We start from the raw sequence: 19,890 nt of genomic DNA, 5'->3' as shown, positions 1-19,890 counted from the left end.
AAAGATTTTAACTTCAGGCTCAAAACAATATTTCCGAAATAAAAGAAAACTTAGTTCCCCAAGTTAAATGCGAAGTCTGTGATGCTCAGAGCTACAGGGCAGGTTATGTTTATGAAGTAATGCTGCCATCTAGTGGAAAGGAAGTTAACAAGCACATGTATTATTTTAATTCTTGATATAACATAGGAGAGCAGAGGCAAGGCCTGATGATTAAAATGGGAAGTGTGGTTTCTTTATTATTCCTCTGCAGGAACGCCAGTGTTGCCTCATCCATGACTGTGAAAGCAACCATTGCCATCCAGTGGCTAGTTATATTAATGATTGGTGTCAATTATCATATAGATGTCAGTTTTGTGTTGGCCGTTTAATTCATCTGAACAACTTGCTTCACTACTTTTGATGGAGATGTACCCTGGGAATGATGTGGGAAAGGGAAACTTGGTCAGATGAGGGAATATCCTCCTGTGCTTTTTATTAAACCTGCCAATATCTTGGAAACGAAACATACTAGACAAAAACACAGGAGTCCATGAGAAGGGGAAAATAGGAACCATTCTGAAGTTTCTTTTTCTTTTCCTGAATTCTTTATGATGGAGGATACTGTATCATCATTTCCAAGCATGGCAATACATTTCACTTAAACTATTTCAATTTTTTAAACAGAAAAAATATTGAGGTCTAGGTTAAAGAAAATCTCCCTTTGACTCCAAATACCCCTGGTTTATTTAAGATTCAATCTTCTCTATCTCATCCATGTCATCTGGGTCCAACTGCTTAATCTTGGTCTCTAAGAAAGAAAAAAAAGAGACCAAGTAAAGAGTTACATTCTGGTCTGCAAACAGCACTCAACTAGCACACCCTCTGCTTCAGCAGCAGAGCACACATTTAGTAGGGCCACTCACAGCAAGGACATAGAAGTCGGTTAGATTTTTAAGCAGTCTTAGGGAGAGTGGTAGATTTAGAAAGATCTTTAGAACCTGAAGGATATTTCACAAAAAAGTGAGACAAATACTGCACAACATAGTTGGTAGTGTCTGTCAAATGTTCTACATTAGTTAATATTACAATTTAGATGTTGACGTTCGCTATTTGTAATAATTCCCGTAGAATGCACTTAATAGTGCCCCTGAAACAATACTTCTGCTTAGTTATAACAACTGTCATTGACCAGGCTCTATGAAATGACTGAATAACGGATGGTGGCCCAGATTCCAGGTAAGTGTCATGGCTGCGCCAGCTACAGCAGATTCAGTGGTTCGTAGCTGTGAATCTGGTGTTTGCTGTGCAGCAACTTGGTCACTTTAGGTGCTTCCTGGTTCCTATGGCTACTAAAAGGGTCAGAAACCTTAATGTGTGTTTGGTTTTTGCTCTGCTTATTTTAACTCAACTCATGTAATTAAATGGAGACCCTCAATATATTTCACTGAGGCACTGATAACTAAGGCTATAACTTGATTAGCATATTTCTAATCACATCAGGGGCTGTACCAACTATACATTCTTCTGTATTTGATTTATGCATGTGTATGTAAGTAACCAAGTCAATAACATTGATGCAAACACCAACGTAACTATTGGAACTGCTGGCAGTCTAGGCAGAACTTCCTGTGAAGATCATTCCTCTAGGTTGGGGCATGGCACAGTGGCAGAAGTGCATGAGGGAGCTGTGCTGTTACTGTCCATGCTACAATTGTCTTGCGGACAGAAGATCTCAGTCTTTAGGGATGTCAGTCGCCACCATCTACCGAACTGAGGCATTGCTACAATAATTGGAATGGGTAATGGTGTTTGTATTCTCAAAAGGGGTACGGACCAATTCTGGTTAGGAGCCATTCTGCAAAACGTTACAGTATATTTTGTTGCACACACGTAACCTTATTTTTGGACGGAAATATCCGACTAAGTGTTCAGTATCGTATTTCCAGTCAAAGTGCTTCAATTGATAGTCAAATAAACTTTGAGAAGCACAATGTAAACAGGATTAAGGCAGCTGCCAACATGAGGCTACTATACAAGCATGATGCACATTGGGAACTTCTCATAAGTTAAAAACAGCAGAGGCGGTTAGATTGATAGATCCAATCACATCCCTTGTTACCTTACTTCACCAACCCTACCTACTCTGATGGGATGTTGTGGAGATTAGGGAATGTTTGGAAACACTTAGGCCTGGTCTACACTGAGGGGAGGGGGAGGGATCGACCTAAGATACGCAACTTCAGCTACCAGAATAGCGTAACTGAAGTTGACGTATCTTAGGTCGACTTACCTCGCGTCCTCACGGCGCGGGGTTGACTGCCACCGCTCCCCCGTCGACTCTGCTTCCGCAGCTCGTCGCGGTGGAGTACAGGAGTCGACGGCAGAGCGATCGGGGATCCATTTATTGCATCTACACTAGACGTGAGAAATCGATCCCCGATAGCTCAATCACTACCCGCCGATCTGGCGGGTAGTGTAGACGTACCCTTAGAAAATGAAGAGTTCCACATACAAAGCATTATTCTTGTTAAATAATTGACTGTTTTCTCAATCTCAAAGTTACGCTCAGGTTTACAGCATTAAAGCGGCTAAAAAGAAGAAAAGTCAGATTATCCTACATTAATTCCCCTCAGCTTTTAATACCATAGGAATCCACAGCAAGGCTCATTTTGCTAACTCCACACATGACTAGACTTGGACATACAAGCACTTCCTGAAAACACAATGCCTTTTTACAAGGCAGGGATAATTTGGACCATTTTCTTGCTTCCTGTCTCAGAAAAATATACATTTGGACTGAAACCATCCAAAACCAGTATGAAAATGTCAAACAGGTTAAATGAGCATTTGATGACATTGCCCTTTGCCATGTCACGAGTTCTAACCACAGTAACAGCTTCTAATCGTTCACATCGAGAAGCTGTGCTAAGCAAGCAGGCGAGCAACAAAGCACAGTGTGAGAACATTCCTAGTTGGCAGTACACAGGCAGAAGACAACTTCCCCTCTTACATCAAACAGTTTTTTCCCTTTAACGTGGATAAGATTTGTGTGTCAAAGCTGGAAGTGGCCCTTGTAGATTGTGGCGGAGATGCTGGATGACCCATTCTTGGGCTGCTTCTGCATAAGCATCTCAAGCATTCAGTCCAATTTTCTTTGTGAACACAGTGGCGGCATCTCAAGTTGCCCAAGGAGAGGATTCCCCCAACCACCTGATTCTTTGGATATATTCTTCATAAGCAGATTGGATTTCCTGAGACTTTTGTTCTGATTCTTGCCTCATTGAGCCCCTGAAATAACTTCCCCATGTCCCTTTAGAATAAGAACTCCATTATCTTCTCCCCTCTTCCAAACTGACCACACATCCACAAGAACCTTCTAATGCTGCAGTTTGTTGCCCATCCCTGAATTTTCTGCAGTTTATCAAACCCTTCTAGTCTGAGGAGTCCAAAAAACTGAACACAGAACTTTAGCTGGAGTGTTACAAAGCAGCATACTGAATTGCAGATGGCATGGGATGGTGGAGCCCTGACCCCTCCATCTCTTCAATGAAGTCTCTTACCATTACCACTCCCATCCGCTTTGCACCTCCAGTTCATTCTGCACCTGCTGCCTCTCCCGGCTGTACTCCACTAGTACTGAAGTAATAGTTCATGTTGATAACGTTCCATGTGGGTTCTGCTCTTTCTCCCCAATCCAACTTTACTCCCATCACTTCCTGAGGCATCCTTACTTTGGCTTGGCATTTCTAGACCCACTCTAGCTCCCCCTTCCTTACTAGAATTTCCCCAAAGACATCTTCAGTGAAGAGCCTCTCTTTCACCTGGGAAAGGCTACACACAGTTGTATGTTTCCTCCCCCTTTCCATCCTCAGCAACACAGGATTCCCTCTGAGGTCTCTTATAATTCATGACACTTCCCGCCCTACCTCCTTAGCACTTGGCTTGCTTTCTACATCAGGTGAGGGAGCCAGGGTCTGCCCTAGTGACTGAGATGTGTAAATCTAATTTGGGAAAGTGCCCCCTAGAGGGGGGAAGTGAGGTGTGTTTAGTCCCTGTTTTTGTTCTAAACAATAAGTGTTCTCATTTACTATGGTATTGCTCACACACGCCTTGTACATTCTAAACAGTATGTAATAACAGAATTATAACAGGGGCTAGCAGTAACACCTATTAAGGTTGCACAACACTTTCCATTATAAGACCCTGTTTTCAGTTGCTTGTAACTTCGGCAGCCTAGCCACTTGGGATGAAGTTTTCTATGGCTGATGTCTGCCTCGGGCTGACTTTTTACTGTTATTGTTTTTGAAATGTCAGCCAAAGAAGTTCAGCTGCTTCCAGGAAAAGGTTAGGGAAAATACTTGTTGCTCATGTTAAAAAATTCTGGTGCCCTTATCTTTGAACTACTTTAAAGTGCTTTGGACCAGGGACTTGAATTCTGAAAGGGGATGACCTTTGTGTTAGGGAATGTGCCTTTTGCCATCCCCATGAAAATCCGCCCAAATCTGGCCAAGTTTTACATCTCTGAAAAATCACTTTGCAGAAGTCTACTGAGCATGTGCAATTTTAACAACAAAATTCACCAAAGAATCTGTCCACACTGGGCATGCTCCAGCTGAACCTGAGTAGGACTTTCCCTTCAATTGCAGCTCTGAGCTGGGCACCTAGTAGGACGACGCCCTCCTAAAATCTCAATGACCCCCCTGCTGGGCCCAGGCAGCACAGAAGAGGAAGCTGCTGGATTCCAACACAGAGGGGACAAGAGCCAGATCTGGGGGGCAAATAGATAGGGATAAGGGCAAGAAGAATGGCAACCAATGGGGAGGACACAAATCTGAAGAGAAGACCAGCGTGCAAAAGCAGCACTGAGCCTGGATGGGCAAAGAGACTTAGATAGGGAGTCTGGGGTTGCGGGAGAAAGATCACATGACAATCTGGGAGGGAGGGAATTGGGACAGGCTGAGCAAGAGGACTGGGAATTGGGAGGAGTGAGACTAGGATTGCTATGCAAGGGACTGGTACTGAGATGAGAAACCCAAGGAATGAGACTAGGAGAAGAGACAGGACTTGGCAGGGAAAGGTTTGAAAGGATGGGGCAGATGGGGTCAAGCTTGGAGGAATAGGCAGATAAGACTGTGCCCACTGGAGCACACACCAGAGCCTGGAATGGACCCAAGATTTCGCATGATGGAATTTGTTTTTCAGTTTCCGTTTTCAAAAACCCAGGAAATTACACAAAAACCTACGTTAAAAAGGATGTTAAGGCAGCAAAATCAAACACTCAAAAGTTAGGAAATGCCAGAATTAAGGTTGCCTATGCAACCTTAATTCAACTCACTTGCGCAAATGCACTATGATACAGTCTTTAATTACATGATCACATACTCTTTTTCCATGAGACCCCTGCCTCGTTCAGTGCACAGGAGGGACCTGCTCGGGGGATGGATGAGGGTTGTGTACTGAAGCGGACTTATCTGTGGGACCCCTGCTTCATTTGCTGAAAGTATGTAATATCGGAGGCAGTTGGACTGCAGGAAGATAAAGGATGGTCTCATGCAGATGAATGTTGCCCTAGAGCAATGGTTTTCAAACTGTGGGTCGCAACCCAGTACTGGGTTGCGGCAGCCCTGGTCAGCACCACCAACTGCGCCGTTACAAGTCCCATCGGCAGTGCTGCCCAGCTAAGTCAGGCTAGTTCCTACCTGTTCTGACATCACGCTGCGCCCCAGAAGCAGCGAGCAGCAGGTCCGGCTCCTAGGTGGGGCCACAGGTTCTCGGCCAATGGACTGGTTAATAATTAAATCACAGTTTTAATGTTATGCGTTGCAAAGAGCTACTTGCAGCTCCTGAGCCGTAGTCTGAGTTTCACTGCTCTGGAGTCGGATTTACAGAAGGGTTAAACACTCACAGATGCAACTGAAGTCAATGGGAGCTGGGCTTCGAACATACGAAGTGCGACATAATGTAAAGGAAAAAACTCTGAAAAAATCAGGTCCTAAGCAGGTCACCCCAAATTAATAGATACTTTGACCTTAATCTCTCTACGCCTCAGTTCCCTACCTGTAAAATGGGGATAATACTCCATTCATCTCACGGGGCAGTCGTGAAATAAATAAATAAATGTTTGTGCAGCACACAGGTGCTATAGTGAGGAGCACCACTGAAAAGCCTGTGAGGAAATTAATAATTCCATCTTCAGAGCAAGCGTAGAGTAAAGCCTGGGACCACACACTGAACACTGAGAAAACACAGAACAGCTGCTCATTAAATGAGTACCATCTAACCCAGGGGTAGGCAACCTATGGCACGTGTGCCGAAGGCGGCACGCGAGCTGATTTTCAGTGACACTCACACTGCCCGGGTCCTGGCCACCGATCCGAGGGGCTCTGCGTTTTAATTTAATTTTAAATGAACCTTCTTAAACATTTTAAAAACCTTATGTACTTTACATGCAACAATAGTTTAGTTATATATTATAGACTTATAGAAAGAGACCTTCTAAAAACGTTAAAATGTATTACTGGCACGCGAAACCTTAACGACTCGGCACACCACTTCTGAAAGGTTGCCGACACCTGATCTAACCCGTGCACTGCATGAGGAAGGGTCCTGTGGTAAAAACGTATGTAATCCTGTAATTACAAACTATCATAATGCATATGCACAAGGAGACCAAGGTTGCACAGGCAACCCTAATTTTGGCATTTCTTCATTTTTGAGTGCTTGACTTTGCAACCTTCACGAATGTACTTTTAACATAGTTGTGTGTGTAATACAATACACAGTTCACTGTGGCATCAGTGATTTCCATGTTGCTACTACGGCCAACTTCCACATGCTTTATACGTGCAGTGCAGGTTTGATGGGGATACTGTACTTACTGAAGTGCTCTTCGATGCTGTGTAGCAGTGGTAAGTTGTGTCTTTCCACCATGTTGAAGGCTAGGCCCTTTTTCCCAAAACGACCTGTTCGCCCTATGCGGTGTAGGTAGGTCTCGAAGTCTGGACACTGCAACTGGTTTGTCGGGAGCTTGAAATTCACAACAATCGTGACCTGTTTCACATCAATACCTAAGAAAGGATGAGAGAGAAAGAGAGAACTCACTGATGAACTCCTAAGGCACCTGCTATTGCACCTGAAATAGGCCATGGCCATTAAAACCATTAACAATAGGACCAATGTGTGCAGTTTCATTTCTGCCTATTGTAGTTATCTCAGTACTTCCTGCCCAAAGGAGAACCGAGAATAACTATTACTGTTGGCTTGGAACACTCAGCTGGGAGGGGGCTACCCAATTTATATGCTCACTTCAAACGTGTTCTGAAAATCCTAAGCAAGTTACCTTGAAAAATGGGGTGAAGAGAAGTGGTAACGCCCAGAGTGTGAGCAGAACCTTTTGTATCTGAGAAGACATAGGTCCTCAGGTTACATCTACATTAACCCTTGCCTAAAATTTCCCACTGTTGCTACCACTGGTTCATCTTAGCTGTTGATAATCGACTGCTTCCAATGACTACCAGTGTTTGTTAACCTCGCTCTGGGCAGGTCTAAACAAGATAGTGGCTGGCCAAGATTATCTTGCTCATACTAGAGTTTTCACCATTACTATTCACCAGGGAACTGAACCAGAAGTAGCTACAGTGAAAAATTTGGGGCGGGAGGGGGTGGGGGAAGAGGGGTAGCGTAGACAAAGATTTGGAAAAAATATTGGCCAATACTCATGTATGTTTGGGGACCAGAAAAATTTAACAAACTGGTATTCAAGAAGGAAATTTGATTTTCTTATTAATAAGTGGGTATCACACAATGAAAGTAACCAGCTTGGTCTGGACTGGAAGGCGATGCAACGCAAAGCACCAATTGAGGCTTTCCCACTTTACCCACCAGAGCCAATATAGACAGCCCAGACAGGGATACCCTTATGGAAAGAATGACTCTGCACACGCTGAGCCGGTGGAGCGATCTTCCTGCTTGCTGTGGGGCCAGCTAATGTTTCCATGCTCTACCCTTAGTGCCAGTCTAGTGATGCTTTCTTTTCCGACTCCGTAGTTAAAGTTTCAGAGGGGCAGCCACGTGAGTCTGTATCCACAAAAACGAGGAGTCCGGTGGCACCTTAAAGGCTAACAGATTTATTTGGGCATAAGCTTTCGTGGGTAAAAAACTGCACATCTGAAGAAGTGGGGTTTTTTACCCAAGAAAGCTTATGCTCAAATAAATCTGTTAGTCTTTAAGGTGCCACCGGACTCCTCGTTGTGTTTATAGTTAAAGTTGTAGGACAGTTCCCATTATAAGCCCCACATTGCACCTCTCCACTCTGCAATTTTTATTAAAACTGTCTGCATGCCTCAGATTTTTTTAAAGTTTGAGTTAATCTGACATTTTGGGGATATGAAACAAACAAGTGAGCTTTTCATTCTTCAAGCGATCTAACTTTAAAGATGTATATTTCACAAATCACTTGGTCTAAAAACAGCAAGTTTGGGGGTTTTTTCCTTAGGATTTGTCCTCAATGTTCAAACAAGTTTTTCCTTCCCCTAATGAGGAGAATAATTTGAGTTGTATCTGGAAATTAACACCCCTGTGCAAAATCTGAGCAGAACTACAAAATTTAGCTTGCTTCATGGCTCTTAGAAACTTGGCTTATGAATTTGGCAAATTCTGTAAGTCCCAGGAGGAAGGAAGCTGTTCAGGCATAGGAAAATTCATACAATTTTTAATGCAACGAATTATGCAGGGAAGTTCATAAGTTTAGAGAGTCTTCAGAGAAACAGTTATGCACCAGAAAAACTAGAGGAATATCTGAACTTCATAAAAACAAGCATCAACATGATATTTTAGATATATTGCAATTGTGCTACTCATCAAAATTGAGAATCACCAAGGAAATCCCAAACAAAAATTCAGATAGCTAAGGTTGAAAACATCTTCCTTAAACAAAGAAAACCTCAGCTGAACACTGTAGTTTTAAAGTCTAGGTGGTCAGGATATACAGAGCTTGGGTTCCACTAGCAATTAGTTCCATCCACCACTCGTACCCAACCTCTCTCTGTGCCTCTGATTTCCTTACCCCGCATATTTCATTTCTACATTCCTAAAAATGAACCACGTACTCCCATTATATCACCCTGTACTCTAAATACTAATGGGCAGACAACTCTCTACATAGGGTCATCAACACAACCAGAGCAGCTAGATCTTGCTCTCTTGCCTTCCACATCTGGGTTTGTCAATCCCAGAATTTAATCTTCCTTAGTTAAAACCGTATCTATCGTACATCTTTCCAATTCTTTGGTCACGAGGATGAGCATCCCTTCATACATACTCCATAGGTGCCGACTCTGTGGGTGCTAGCACCCATGGAAAAAAATTAGTGGGTTCTTAGCACCTACTGGCAGCAAAGCTCCTTCCTCCCCCCAGCATCTCCTGCCTGTCGGCAGTTCTGCTGATCAACTCCCCCTACCCCTCCCTCCCAGTGCATCCTGCACACTGTGATCAGCTGTTCCAGTGGTGCTGGGAGGGAGGGGAGGAGCGGGGATGGGATGTGCTCGGGGGAGGATGCAGAGCAGGAGTGGGAAGAGACAGAGCCGAGGTGGGGCCTTGGGGAAAGGGGTGGAGTGAAGGTGGGGGCATGGGGGGGTCGAGCACTCCCAGGCAGAGAGGAAGTCAGACCCTATGCACTCTTCACATTTTACATGCCTACTCTGATAATTTGTTTACAAAAGGTCCAGGTAACTTTTCCTTCAGTAAACATCAGGCACTGTACTACCTGGAGGATTTGATACAGCACCATCATACTGGTACTGGTACTCTTAATGGCCGGAACCTCCTCCCTAGTATAATCTGTTGCGCCTTCTGACCTGGGAGTCTCACCATACAGCACCGCACATTGATTGACACTTTGCCTTTGTTCTGCCAGGAAAGTTCAGAGGGTGGTTTCCTGCTGCCTTCCCTCTGGTTTGTGGCTGCCATTGGTTAACTCCCTGATTTAACTCTTCCACCTTTTGATGGCATTTCCTCCATCAGGTTCCCAATGTAAGATAGATATATGTGGAGTCTCGGAGCTGTAAGGGAATTAAAATGCTAGGGGCCATTTCATGACGATGGATGAATTCACAGTGTACTTACTATTCAGGATCGGAGAAAATAAGATAAGTGTGACCCCACTTTTTTTCAATCTAAGGAGACATCAAAGTGTGTATTTGGAGATAACTCAATCAGTGACAGAGTTATTACAATTCTTCTTTGAACCAACCCATTCAACATGTTGATCACACAGGTGTACACTCCTACAAAAGCAGCTGATGACAATGTGATCAGTGAGTTCTATGAACAGCTTGAAGAGACATTGAAATACCAAGCAAAGATATCTCCCTTATAATGGGGGACCTGAATGCAAAAGTTGGAATTATAAGCTCTCAAAAAGAAGTAGTGGGAAACAATGGTCTGGGTTTACAAAATTAGAGAGGAAGGTATTTAATTGAATTCTGCTGCGCTAATCACCTGGTCATTACAAACACTATCTACATCCAGTACGACAGATGCATATACAGATGGAGGTCATCTGACAGTATGAAAAAGAACAAATCAACTACATAATGACACAGCAATGCTGGAGATCAAGTGTCCAATGGATAAAGACTTCCAATCAATCCTGAAATGGAATGGGTGAATATATAATGAAAATGAAGCCTGGGAAAGCACCCAGGGCACATAACATACCAGCAAGTCTGATCGGTGACTGCAGGACTGATCGCACGTGGAAAATTTGCAGCAATGTATGGATGACTAGAAATTGGCAGAATGAGTAGACGAAGGGAGTCTTTCTGCCCTTACCAAAGAAAGGAGGCATAACAGAGTGTAGTAACAGTTATATCATCTCTTGGATGTTGCATGAGAGCAAAATTCTGCTCTACATAATCCGGATTGCGTTAAGTGAATGATAGAAGCAGAACTACCACCACAAGCTGGATTCAGAGAGGAACAAGGCACATGTGATCAAATTGTGAACGTAGATCACATCATCGAAAAAACATAGGGAGTACATTCACCCATTGATCATGTGTTTCACTGACTACTCAAAAGTACCCAATACTGGCCAAAAGGCCAACAGGACTGTCAACGTACCTTTGGTTGAGTTACCACAGGGTCTACACTGCGGAGGGTCGAAGACTTACCTTACTCTTCTCGTCGGGGGTAGAGTACAGGGGTTGACTGGAGAGCAATCTGCTGTCGATTTGGTGGGTCTTCACTAGATCCACTAAATCGACCTCCGGTGGATTGATCTCAGAGCTTTGATCCCGGCTGAAAGTGTAGACCTGCCCTTTGAAGTTCGTAGTAAGATATCTGTAACCTTTGAATGGTTAATTGCCTGTTCTAATCAATCCAACTAATTACCTGTGTGTACATAAGAAATAGGAACAGACTTCAAAGCAACAATGTAAATTATTCTTCATCTATTCTTCATCCAAGGAATGCCTGTTGTGACAAGAGGTTTATCAGCTCAGCTTCTGCTTGGACTTTGTCAGAAGAGGGTTACGTCGCAAGACTGAGGTCTCCAGCTCCATTCTGGATTATTCTGCAATTTCTCACGGAAAAATGTAAACAGACTGCCCATGGACTATAGCCTATGGAACTGATTCTAGAAAAACTTTTTACAACTCTGCAGCTTACCATCTCTGCTATGAAACTGACCTAAGACCTTCATTCATATCTGTATGTATAATGATTTTCTAACCACAACAAGTCATTTTTGTTTTAATAAATCTTAGATTAGTTAATAAGAATTGGCTGTAAGCATGTATTTGGGTAAAACGTGAAATATTCATTGACCTTGTGGGTACTGTGTCCAATCTCTTGAGATTGGTAAAACTTTATATATGATGAATAAGATTCTAAGTAATCCTCACCATATTTGACTTGGGATCCCAAGGCTGGATTGCTTTAGGGGAGTTGTGTTTTTGGCTTCTGGGTAACGAGTAAGGTGTTGTAGAAGCTGTTTTGTTGCTGGCTTGGTGAATGTAATTATTAGAATAAACCACCATTTGGGGGATAGTCTGGCCTATTCTTTGCAGTTTGTCCTGACTGAACAATATCAGTGAGGCCCCTCCAGAAACCACAGTCACAATGACGCTCTTTAGTCCAACTACTGATAGAACGCAATGAATGTTGGCATCTGCAAAGGACAGTTAGTGAGGAATGGGGACTATCCCTGAATACGTGAAACACACGATTAACAAAACCAGGATGCAAGCGGACACCACAATTGTCAATCAAGTTGTAGAGGCAGTAGATGAATTCAATTATCTGGGATCAAACATATCCAACCAGAGAAAGAATTCCAAAGAAATCAGAAGATTAGGAATGACTCGCTCAGCTAAGCCTCCCACATGAATGTGTGGAAAAACCGTGGCATCCTGAAATGTACAAAGGTTCAATTGGTGAAAAGCTTAATTTTCTCAGTAGCAAACCATGGAGGTGAATCATTGGAAATTAATGCTGCTGACAAGAAAACGGAAGCCTTAGAAATGTAGTGCTGCTTGCAAAGACTCTCGAGTATCTCCTGGACAGAAAATTAGAGGAGTGCTTACGTTAGAAGCATTATTGGGGAAAATAGGACCATGTTGTAAGAAGTCAACAGGTACAAACTTATGTACTTTGGTCACTTCAGGCACAGAGATGGAAATAACCTTGAGAAAATTGTCATGGCAAGAATGGTGACAGGTCACTGTAGTAGAGGATGACAAGCGAGGAGATGGAAAGATGGAATGCAGCAGATCACTGGAAAGTCAGCTGCTGAGTGCTGAAAGCTAGCAATGGATCAAGAAGGTTTCTGAAAATTATCCTATGTGGTCACTGATATTCAGACAAGAATAAATGAGTTTTACTTACTTAAAACAATGACCGTTTTCACATTTTACTTCTCGCTTGAATTCACAAGCATCCTCCACCTCTAGTCATCATTCCATTACAGGCCAGAAAGGGCAATTTAACTTGGCCACTTCTCTATACAGACAAGAACCACTATAATCAAGCATCTTTTTTATGCATGTTTGCCATTCTGGCACTCACATAAAAGCTAAAGCTAAATACCTACCCTGACCCCATCCATTCCATAAACACTGTTTGCAGACCCGATTGACCCTTACCATTCCAGAGAGGACAAGGACAGCTGATATACATACATGTTGCATTACTTTTTCCATTGGTCATTTTAAAATGTTAAACTACTTTAAAACAAAACCAGGAAAACTTCTCTGTATTGCTATGAAGATTACACACATTGTGATGGAATACGAGAACAGAGTTAAGCTGTTTATGGAATTTCAACTTTGAACTCCCTGACTTTCAAATATTTATTTTTTCTAACAACATTCTAATAAGGTCTTTTAGTTTAATGAGTGTATATTGTATAGTTTTTATACCCAGCACTATCTCAATGGGTTTTTGTGGATGAAAATCTCTACCCAAAGGATCAATTTACTGAAGAAAATCTGCCTTTACCTCTACTATATTTGTTGTGACTGACTTTTCTGACAGGGCAATTGTAACACATGCAAATTTTGACTGCCTACATTAGCAATTTCACAACTGTAATTCGCCATTTGTGGAAGCTCTAGTGTAAACAGGACTCAGGTATTTATACCACTGTGTGGTACCAGCTGTGAATTATGGCTATAAAGTGTTTGCTACTGTAGATAAGGCTTCAAAGTCACTACAAGCAACACCATCCTGAGAAGCAGGCACTGAGCTGTATACAAAGGGGTTATAAACAGAATTACAATTTTTAACTTGATCTGGCTGGAATAAGAAATCAGTCTGGTGTTATTTCTGCAAGCTATAGGAATCAGCATTTGCTCTGCCAAACACTCGAATTTATATCTAGAAATCCACAAAACCCCACCAATTGACCATTGGACTCCAACACTGTGTGTGACAACAGTGTAGCAGAAAAGCTTATGATGAGGTTTCTATATGCGAGAGATTACAGGATTCCAAGCAGCTGTCATCATCTTCTGCACCCCACAGTGGGTTTTCGGTGTGCATGGTGGATTACGTAATGCAGAACAATAATAATCTTGCATGCCCTGTGTGTACCCCATCTCAAAAAACAAAGCTCTCAGTACCGTAATACTTCGAGAAACAAATGGATTAGCTAAAGACTATACCTCTAGCACAGACATTAGTTGTGACAAGGACCTTCTCTTTTCCATCACGAAACCTTTGGATTACAGCTGCCCGTTGCTCAACTGTCAGCTCCCCACTCAGGACAGACACTTTGTGCCCATCCTGACTCAGTTTCTGCGATAACCATTTGGCATTCCTACGAGTCTAAAAACAAATGCAGGAAGAAAGTACATGAGATAAAATCTCCTTGGGAGGAAACATATTCCCTCCCTTTTAAATCACTTGCAAACATCATACTTATGTATTCCCTAAAATACTTTATTCCTTTTTTCATGGCATTTCAGAGGAGTGTCTGTCTGGCACTTCACAGGCAGAACCTGTGGGCTGACAGTCCAAGTCCTACTAGCACACCATCAATTTTTCTGGGAGCCCACTCAGGCCCCACTATTTGAGAAATACTGGATATAGGGAGATGTCCATGGACTTTGCTCTAAGGCTATTTCTGTTTCTAAAAAGAGCAAAAGTGATTATGCTGAAACCAGCTGGAAAACAAAAAATTAGTTAAAGCTATGGACCACGTCTATAGACCAAACGGAGACAAATTAAATTAGGATGGCTTCAGGAAAGATTTAGCTGAATACAAGGGAATGGTAATGGCCTACTGTTTAGCGAAGACAGAACTAGCATGAATTCCACTTAAACAGGATGTATTCAGCTGGTGCTAAGTGGTTACTACTGTGAAATTCTGAACCCTCGCCTTTAAATACAGTAGATAGAGAACTAAAAGTTCCAATAAAGAAATTGTGTCTTGGATTCTTGTGTGCATGCACGTGTGTGTCACTGACTTACATTTAAACAACCTGAAGTGTTTGATTATCAAAATTGCTCTACACAGGGGTTGGGTTTTCTTTTCTTTTTTTAATACTACAACATTAAGTAGCTGAATTTAGAAAATACAAAGATTAAAAGCCTCAGTTCTGTTTGTTTCCTTTAATTCTTTTATGCAGGTTTCCAGCTGGTTTTCTAGTCTCTTCCCGTTTCACCAAAACCAGGGAGGGAAAGATTTTCTCTGGGATCTGCTGTGAGAGTTGGGCGCAGCCAGTCTCACACAGGAGCCTGGAGGAAGAAACTGGTTAGGAGCTGATGATATGTTTCCTGACAACACAATATAGGTCAGGACTCCAAAAGGACAACAAATTGGGCCAACAACAGCAGGTGAAATAGACAAAGAGCAGTTGGTGTAATGGAATCCTGCCGGGGGCTCTGACTTATCTATAACTTCTCAGTATACCTAATATAATAATGTGTGTGCTGGCAGAGAGCCAGAGTGGGAAAAGTCAATTGGCACCAAATGTAATAAGGGGCAGGAAATTAGAGAGGCTAATGACACTTCATCTGGCCCTTTCAGAACACAGGTTGGGACAGTGTAGTCTGACAGAGCGAGTGACTCAGCATTCCCAATGTTCATGAACACAAAGGGTGAAATTCAGTTGATTGCTCTAAACCAGAGAACTTTAAGAGTAAGTGCACATGGCCTGTTGGATCCTAAAGCAAAGAATATGAATAGGGTCCTACCAAATTCACAGCCCATTTTGGGCAAATTCATGGTCATAGGGGGATTTAAAAAGTCAAAAATGTCATGATTTCAGCTATTTAAATCTGAAATTTCATGGTGTTGTAATTGTACGGGGTCCTGACCCAAAAAAGGAGTGGAGTGGGGGGTTTGCAAGGTTATTGCGGGGCGGGTGCGGTATTGCTACCCTTACTTCTGTGCTGCTGTTGGTGGCGGCACTGCCTTCAGAGCTGGGCAGCTAGAGAGCAGCGGCTGCTGGCCGGGAGCCTAGCTCTGAAGGCAGAGGAAGTAAGGATGGCATGGTATGGTATTGCCAACCTTACTTCTGCACTGCAGAGCTGGGCCCTCAGCCACTCTCCAGCTGCCCAGCTCTGAAGGCAGCAGTGCAGAAGTAAGAGTGGCATGATATGGTATTGCCACCCTTACTTCTGCGCTGCTGCTGGCGGGGCGCTGCTTTCAGAACTGGGCACTGGTAGTGGCAATACCGCAAACCCCTTAAATAACCTTGTGATTCCCCCGCAACTCCCTTTTGGCTCAGGACTCCCAATTTGAGAAACGCTGGTCTCCCCCGTGAAATCTGTATAGTTTAGGGTAAAAGCACACAAAAGGCCAGATTTCACACTCTGTGACGCTTTTTTCATGACCATGAATTTGGTAGGGCCCTAAACATGAAGTATAGTGAGAAACCCTATTTAGGATAAATATACTCAGAATAAATAGCAGGGTACCAATAAAAAACAGCTGTAAAGTGTGGCTTATTGTAAGTGTCTTTGTGGAATCCAGGGTAATATGCTTCATCTACTGCTGGGAGAGATGGAAAATAATACTATTTTTGAAAGATTACTACAGTCAGGAATGAAACTGAATAAACATTCTATAAACGTCTGACCCAAGTCAGCCACCAAGCAAGCCTGAAGAGCCTGTGGTGGGTCTGGGCTCTGTAGCCTACCACCGCTTCCCTCTCTTCAAATATAAACTTAGGAGCCCGGCTGCCTCTGTTGTGAGCCCATGCACGGCACCTCTCAATTGAATTGTTTCATGTTCTAGCATGCAATGGGATCTTGGGCATTGCAAATCCCAAATACTCAAGAGTGAGATATGTGGTGCCAAAGAGTCCACTGCGTACCGAAGCACGCAGCAAACTGATGTAGAAGTCACACAAGAACCCAGCAAAGTATGCAACTGGGACGCCTGATAACCTTTTAAGTACAGAACATAGAAAAGCATCAGGTACATCTACAGTGAGGCAGGGCGATATAAATCTCTGCTCGGGTAGACAGATCTGTGCAAGCTTTGATTCAGCTAGTGCGCTAAAAATAGCCGTGTGGCCACAGCAGCACAGATGGCAGCATGGGATAGCTACCTGAGCATGTACCCAAGATCGCAGATGGGATTGTACCTGGGCAGCTGCTGCGGCCACGGTGCGATTTTTAGTGTGCTAGCTCCATCAAAGACCGTGCATTCTGTCTACCTCCAGCTGGAGGAGTAATTCCCAGCTTGGTGTAGACATCTCTTAAAGGTAAGAGGAGTCATGGTGGGCAGAGTTGTAGGAGTCTGGAGGAAGGGTGTGTGTAGTGTAGAGGAACAATTGTTTAGCAGTATTCCTCAAATTACACCCCACTGATAAAAGCCCTCTTGCACTGTCCATAAGAAAACTCCTTACTCTGTTGATATCAGATGGGTCATTTTTTACTGTAATTTCTATGAAAACAGTAATCTGGTTCTTTTGCTGCATGAGTAACAACGACAGGAGAGCTTTACCTGACAGAAGATGACAGCCTGGCCAACAGTGATGCTCCCATAGATATTGCACAGGGCCTTGTATTTATCTTGTTTATTCTCACACAAAAAGTAGTACTGCCTGATATTGGTCAAGGTCATCTCCTCTCGGCGGAGTTTAATTATGTTGGGGTCAGGGATGATCTGCTCAGCAAACCGCAACACGGCATCCTCAAAGGTTGCTGAGAAGAGGAGCATCTGACAACGCTGTGGTAATGTTCTAGAAGAGAAAGGCTAGTAAATTGTGTGGTGTTTTTATCGGATAACAGCCTCAAGCCACAATACCTTCACATTCCTGTGCCAACACTCCTTTCCTTATGATTACGAATTTTTTCCATCCGTTACAAGGATCGTCTAAGGTGACAAGTGGTTTATCCCAGTGCGGTATCTCCATGCAATCAAGTTACATGGAAGTAGTTGAGATCCATCAACAGAACAGATCATAACAGCCCTGCTGTAATGTTAAACAAGCTCTTAGGGTATGTCTACACTGCATCTGGCAGCAAGCCTCCCAGCCTGGGTCCACTGACCTGTGTTAGCAGGGCTCATGTTAGCACACTAAAAGTAACGGTGTGGACGTTGCTTTGACACTGTGGCATGGGTTGTAGCTCACGCTCTCAAGCGTGAGGGAGATGGGGGGGGCGGACTGATAATGCACATAAAGCCATGTTAATTTTAGATCGAGTTTATAAGATCAGCAGATAAAACAGTAGTGCTCATGTAGGCTTTCAAGTCAAAGGTTCATGAAATGGGAAATTTCCAGCACTCTTTCCTTTAACATTCAAAGGAATTCTTCATCTCAACTGTAAGGGAATTTGGAGGGTTCCAGGCTGATTTTAAACACAACTTTAAACAAGGGTGCTTGAGAAGCCAATTTTTTTTCCAATTTCCTTTTGACCAAATGCTCTGAAAGTACCAAATCTGAAGCCACATCCATGGGAAGCGCGTATAAATAAGGAAGGTAGACTCAACCACTTTTTTAGTCATGCTTTAAGGAGGTTTCTTTCTAGCTTCCCCTTCAAGTACATCTGACTAGGACAGTATTATGTAGTGTTTTTTCAGCAGTGGTTTAGCTAAAACTATTATTCAGAGATATAAATTGATTTGCAAGTTAAAAGTGAAAATTTTGAAAACTAAACCACTATTTACTCTGCCTTCAGCATTCAGATGGCTAACTAAAGTATTACCTCTGAATGCGGACACTCTGGTCTAAGAAGCCCTGTGTGTCAATCATAACATCCGCTTCATCCAGCACAAACACAGAGATCTTCTGCACATCCAGCAGCTTCAATTTGAAACACCAATCTAGGACACTCCCTGGCGTTCCAATTATTATCTGTTCTTCAATCTTGGTACCTCTTGGAACTGAGAGATGAAGAAGTTACATTAGCCTTTATCTTGTGGGGGAAGGCGGGGGAGAGGAGGTTCTGCAGGGTGATCTCCTATCTACATGCAATCAGTGGCCTGTGCTGCCCACTGCTACGCTGGAACCTCCACATTTATTTATTGACAAATTACATTTGCAGAATTTTAAAATATTGTGTGCAGAATTTTTATTTTTTTTGGCACAGAATTCCCTCAGGAGTAAAAATGGGGTCCTCTGTCTTGACTGGGACCTCTAGAATATAAATGTTACATAATACTAACACTAACATTGATTATTTTTAAATCTACTGAGAAAAGCGAATCAAACATACTTCTATTCCCTCGGACAGCATACGCAACTCCGATGTTGACACAAAGTTTTCCCATCTTTTCAACCACTTGTCCAGTCTGCACAGCCAGCTCATAGGTTGGAGCTAAACAGAGACACTTTCAGATAGAGAAGTGAGAAAGACATTATACAACAGCAGATATGGAAGCAGTCTATAAGCTGCGTTGTTTAAAATCAAAGTAAGCGAATGAAATGGAAGGTGTTGTGCAACTGATGCAGCACTTAGTAAAAATCAGTGCAATAAAATAAATACGTTAAACTACCATCCCATCCTATGGGAGTCACACAGGTCGCACAAGCATCTACCATTTTGGACTCAGCTCCCCTGAAGCTGCATTGATGGTAGCAGAAGTGAGAAATTTTAGGGGGAAAGGAGACTAGAAGCTAGAGAAAGAAATAATGAACATAATAAAAACTCTAGAAATCGCATCAGGAAGAAACAAACCAATGCAGCTCTCCTTGTGCGGAAAAAGATTACCAACTGCACTGAAGCTAAACATCAGGGCCTCCCCTCCCCACCACACACATACTAATATCTGGTGCACTAACAGATCAATTTGAGGTAGACAGAAGAACTGGAAGAAGAACACATAAATGGTGTTTTCTAATGTCAAGGACAATGAACAGATGTTAAAAGGTTCAAGAGACTGAACAAAAGAGAAGTCTGATCTATATGACACAGGATTGTTCCAGCCTTAAGGCAAAGGAAAACCTTATGGGACAT

The 19,890-nt window shown here is 42.8% G+C and overlaps 1 protein-coding gene across 1 annotated transcript in view; it reads right to left on the bottom strand.

The window, feature by feature from the left end:
- Positions 1-560: 560 nt before the first annotated feature.
- DDX25 (DEAD-box helicase 25) overlaps positions 561-19,890 on the bottom strand; it is a 54,197-nt gene continuing 34,867 nt past the window's right edge. The window contains exons 7-12 of the mRNA XM_034754601.1: positions 19,150-19,264; positions 18,640-18,817; positions 17,435-17,672; positions 14,142-14,304; positions 6,858-7,046; positions 561-787 (exon numbers count right to left, since the gene is read on the bottom strand). Of these exons, the coding sequence (XP_034610492.1) occupies positions 726-787; positions 6,858-7,046; positions 14,142-14,304; positions 17,435-17,672; positions 18,640-18,817; positions 19,150-19,264 (945 nt within the window). The 3' untranslated portion in view covers positions 561-725. The remainder of the gene's footprint in view (positions 788-6,857; positions 7,047-14,141; positions 14,305-17,434; positions 17,673-18,639; positions 18,818-19,149; positions 19,265-19,890) is intronic.

Source organism: Trachemys scripta, chromosome 21 (assembly GCF_013100865.1).
Source record: "Trachemys scripta elegans isolate TJP31775 chromosome 21, CAS_Tse_1.0, whole genome shotgun sequence".
NCBI lineage: Eukaryota > Metazoa > Chordata > Testudines > Emydidae > Trachemys > Trachemys scripta.
Note: the sequence above shows the minus strand (reverse complement) of the source record. Positions and strands in the feature narration are given on the sequence as shown.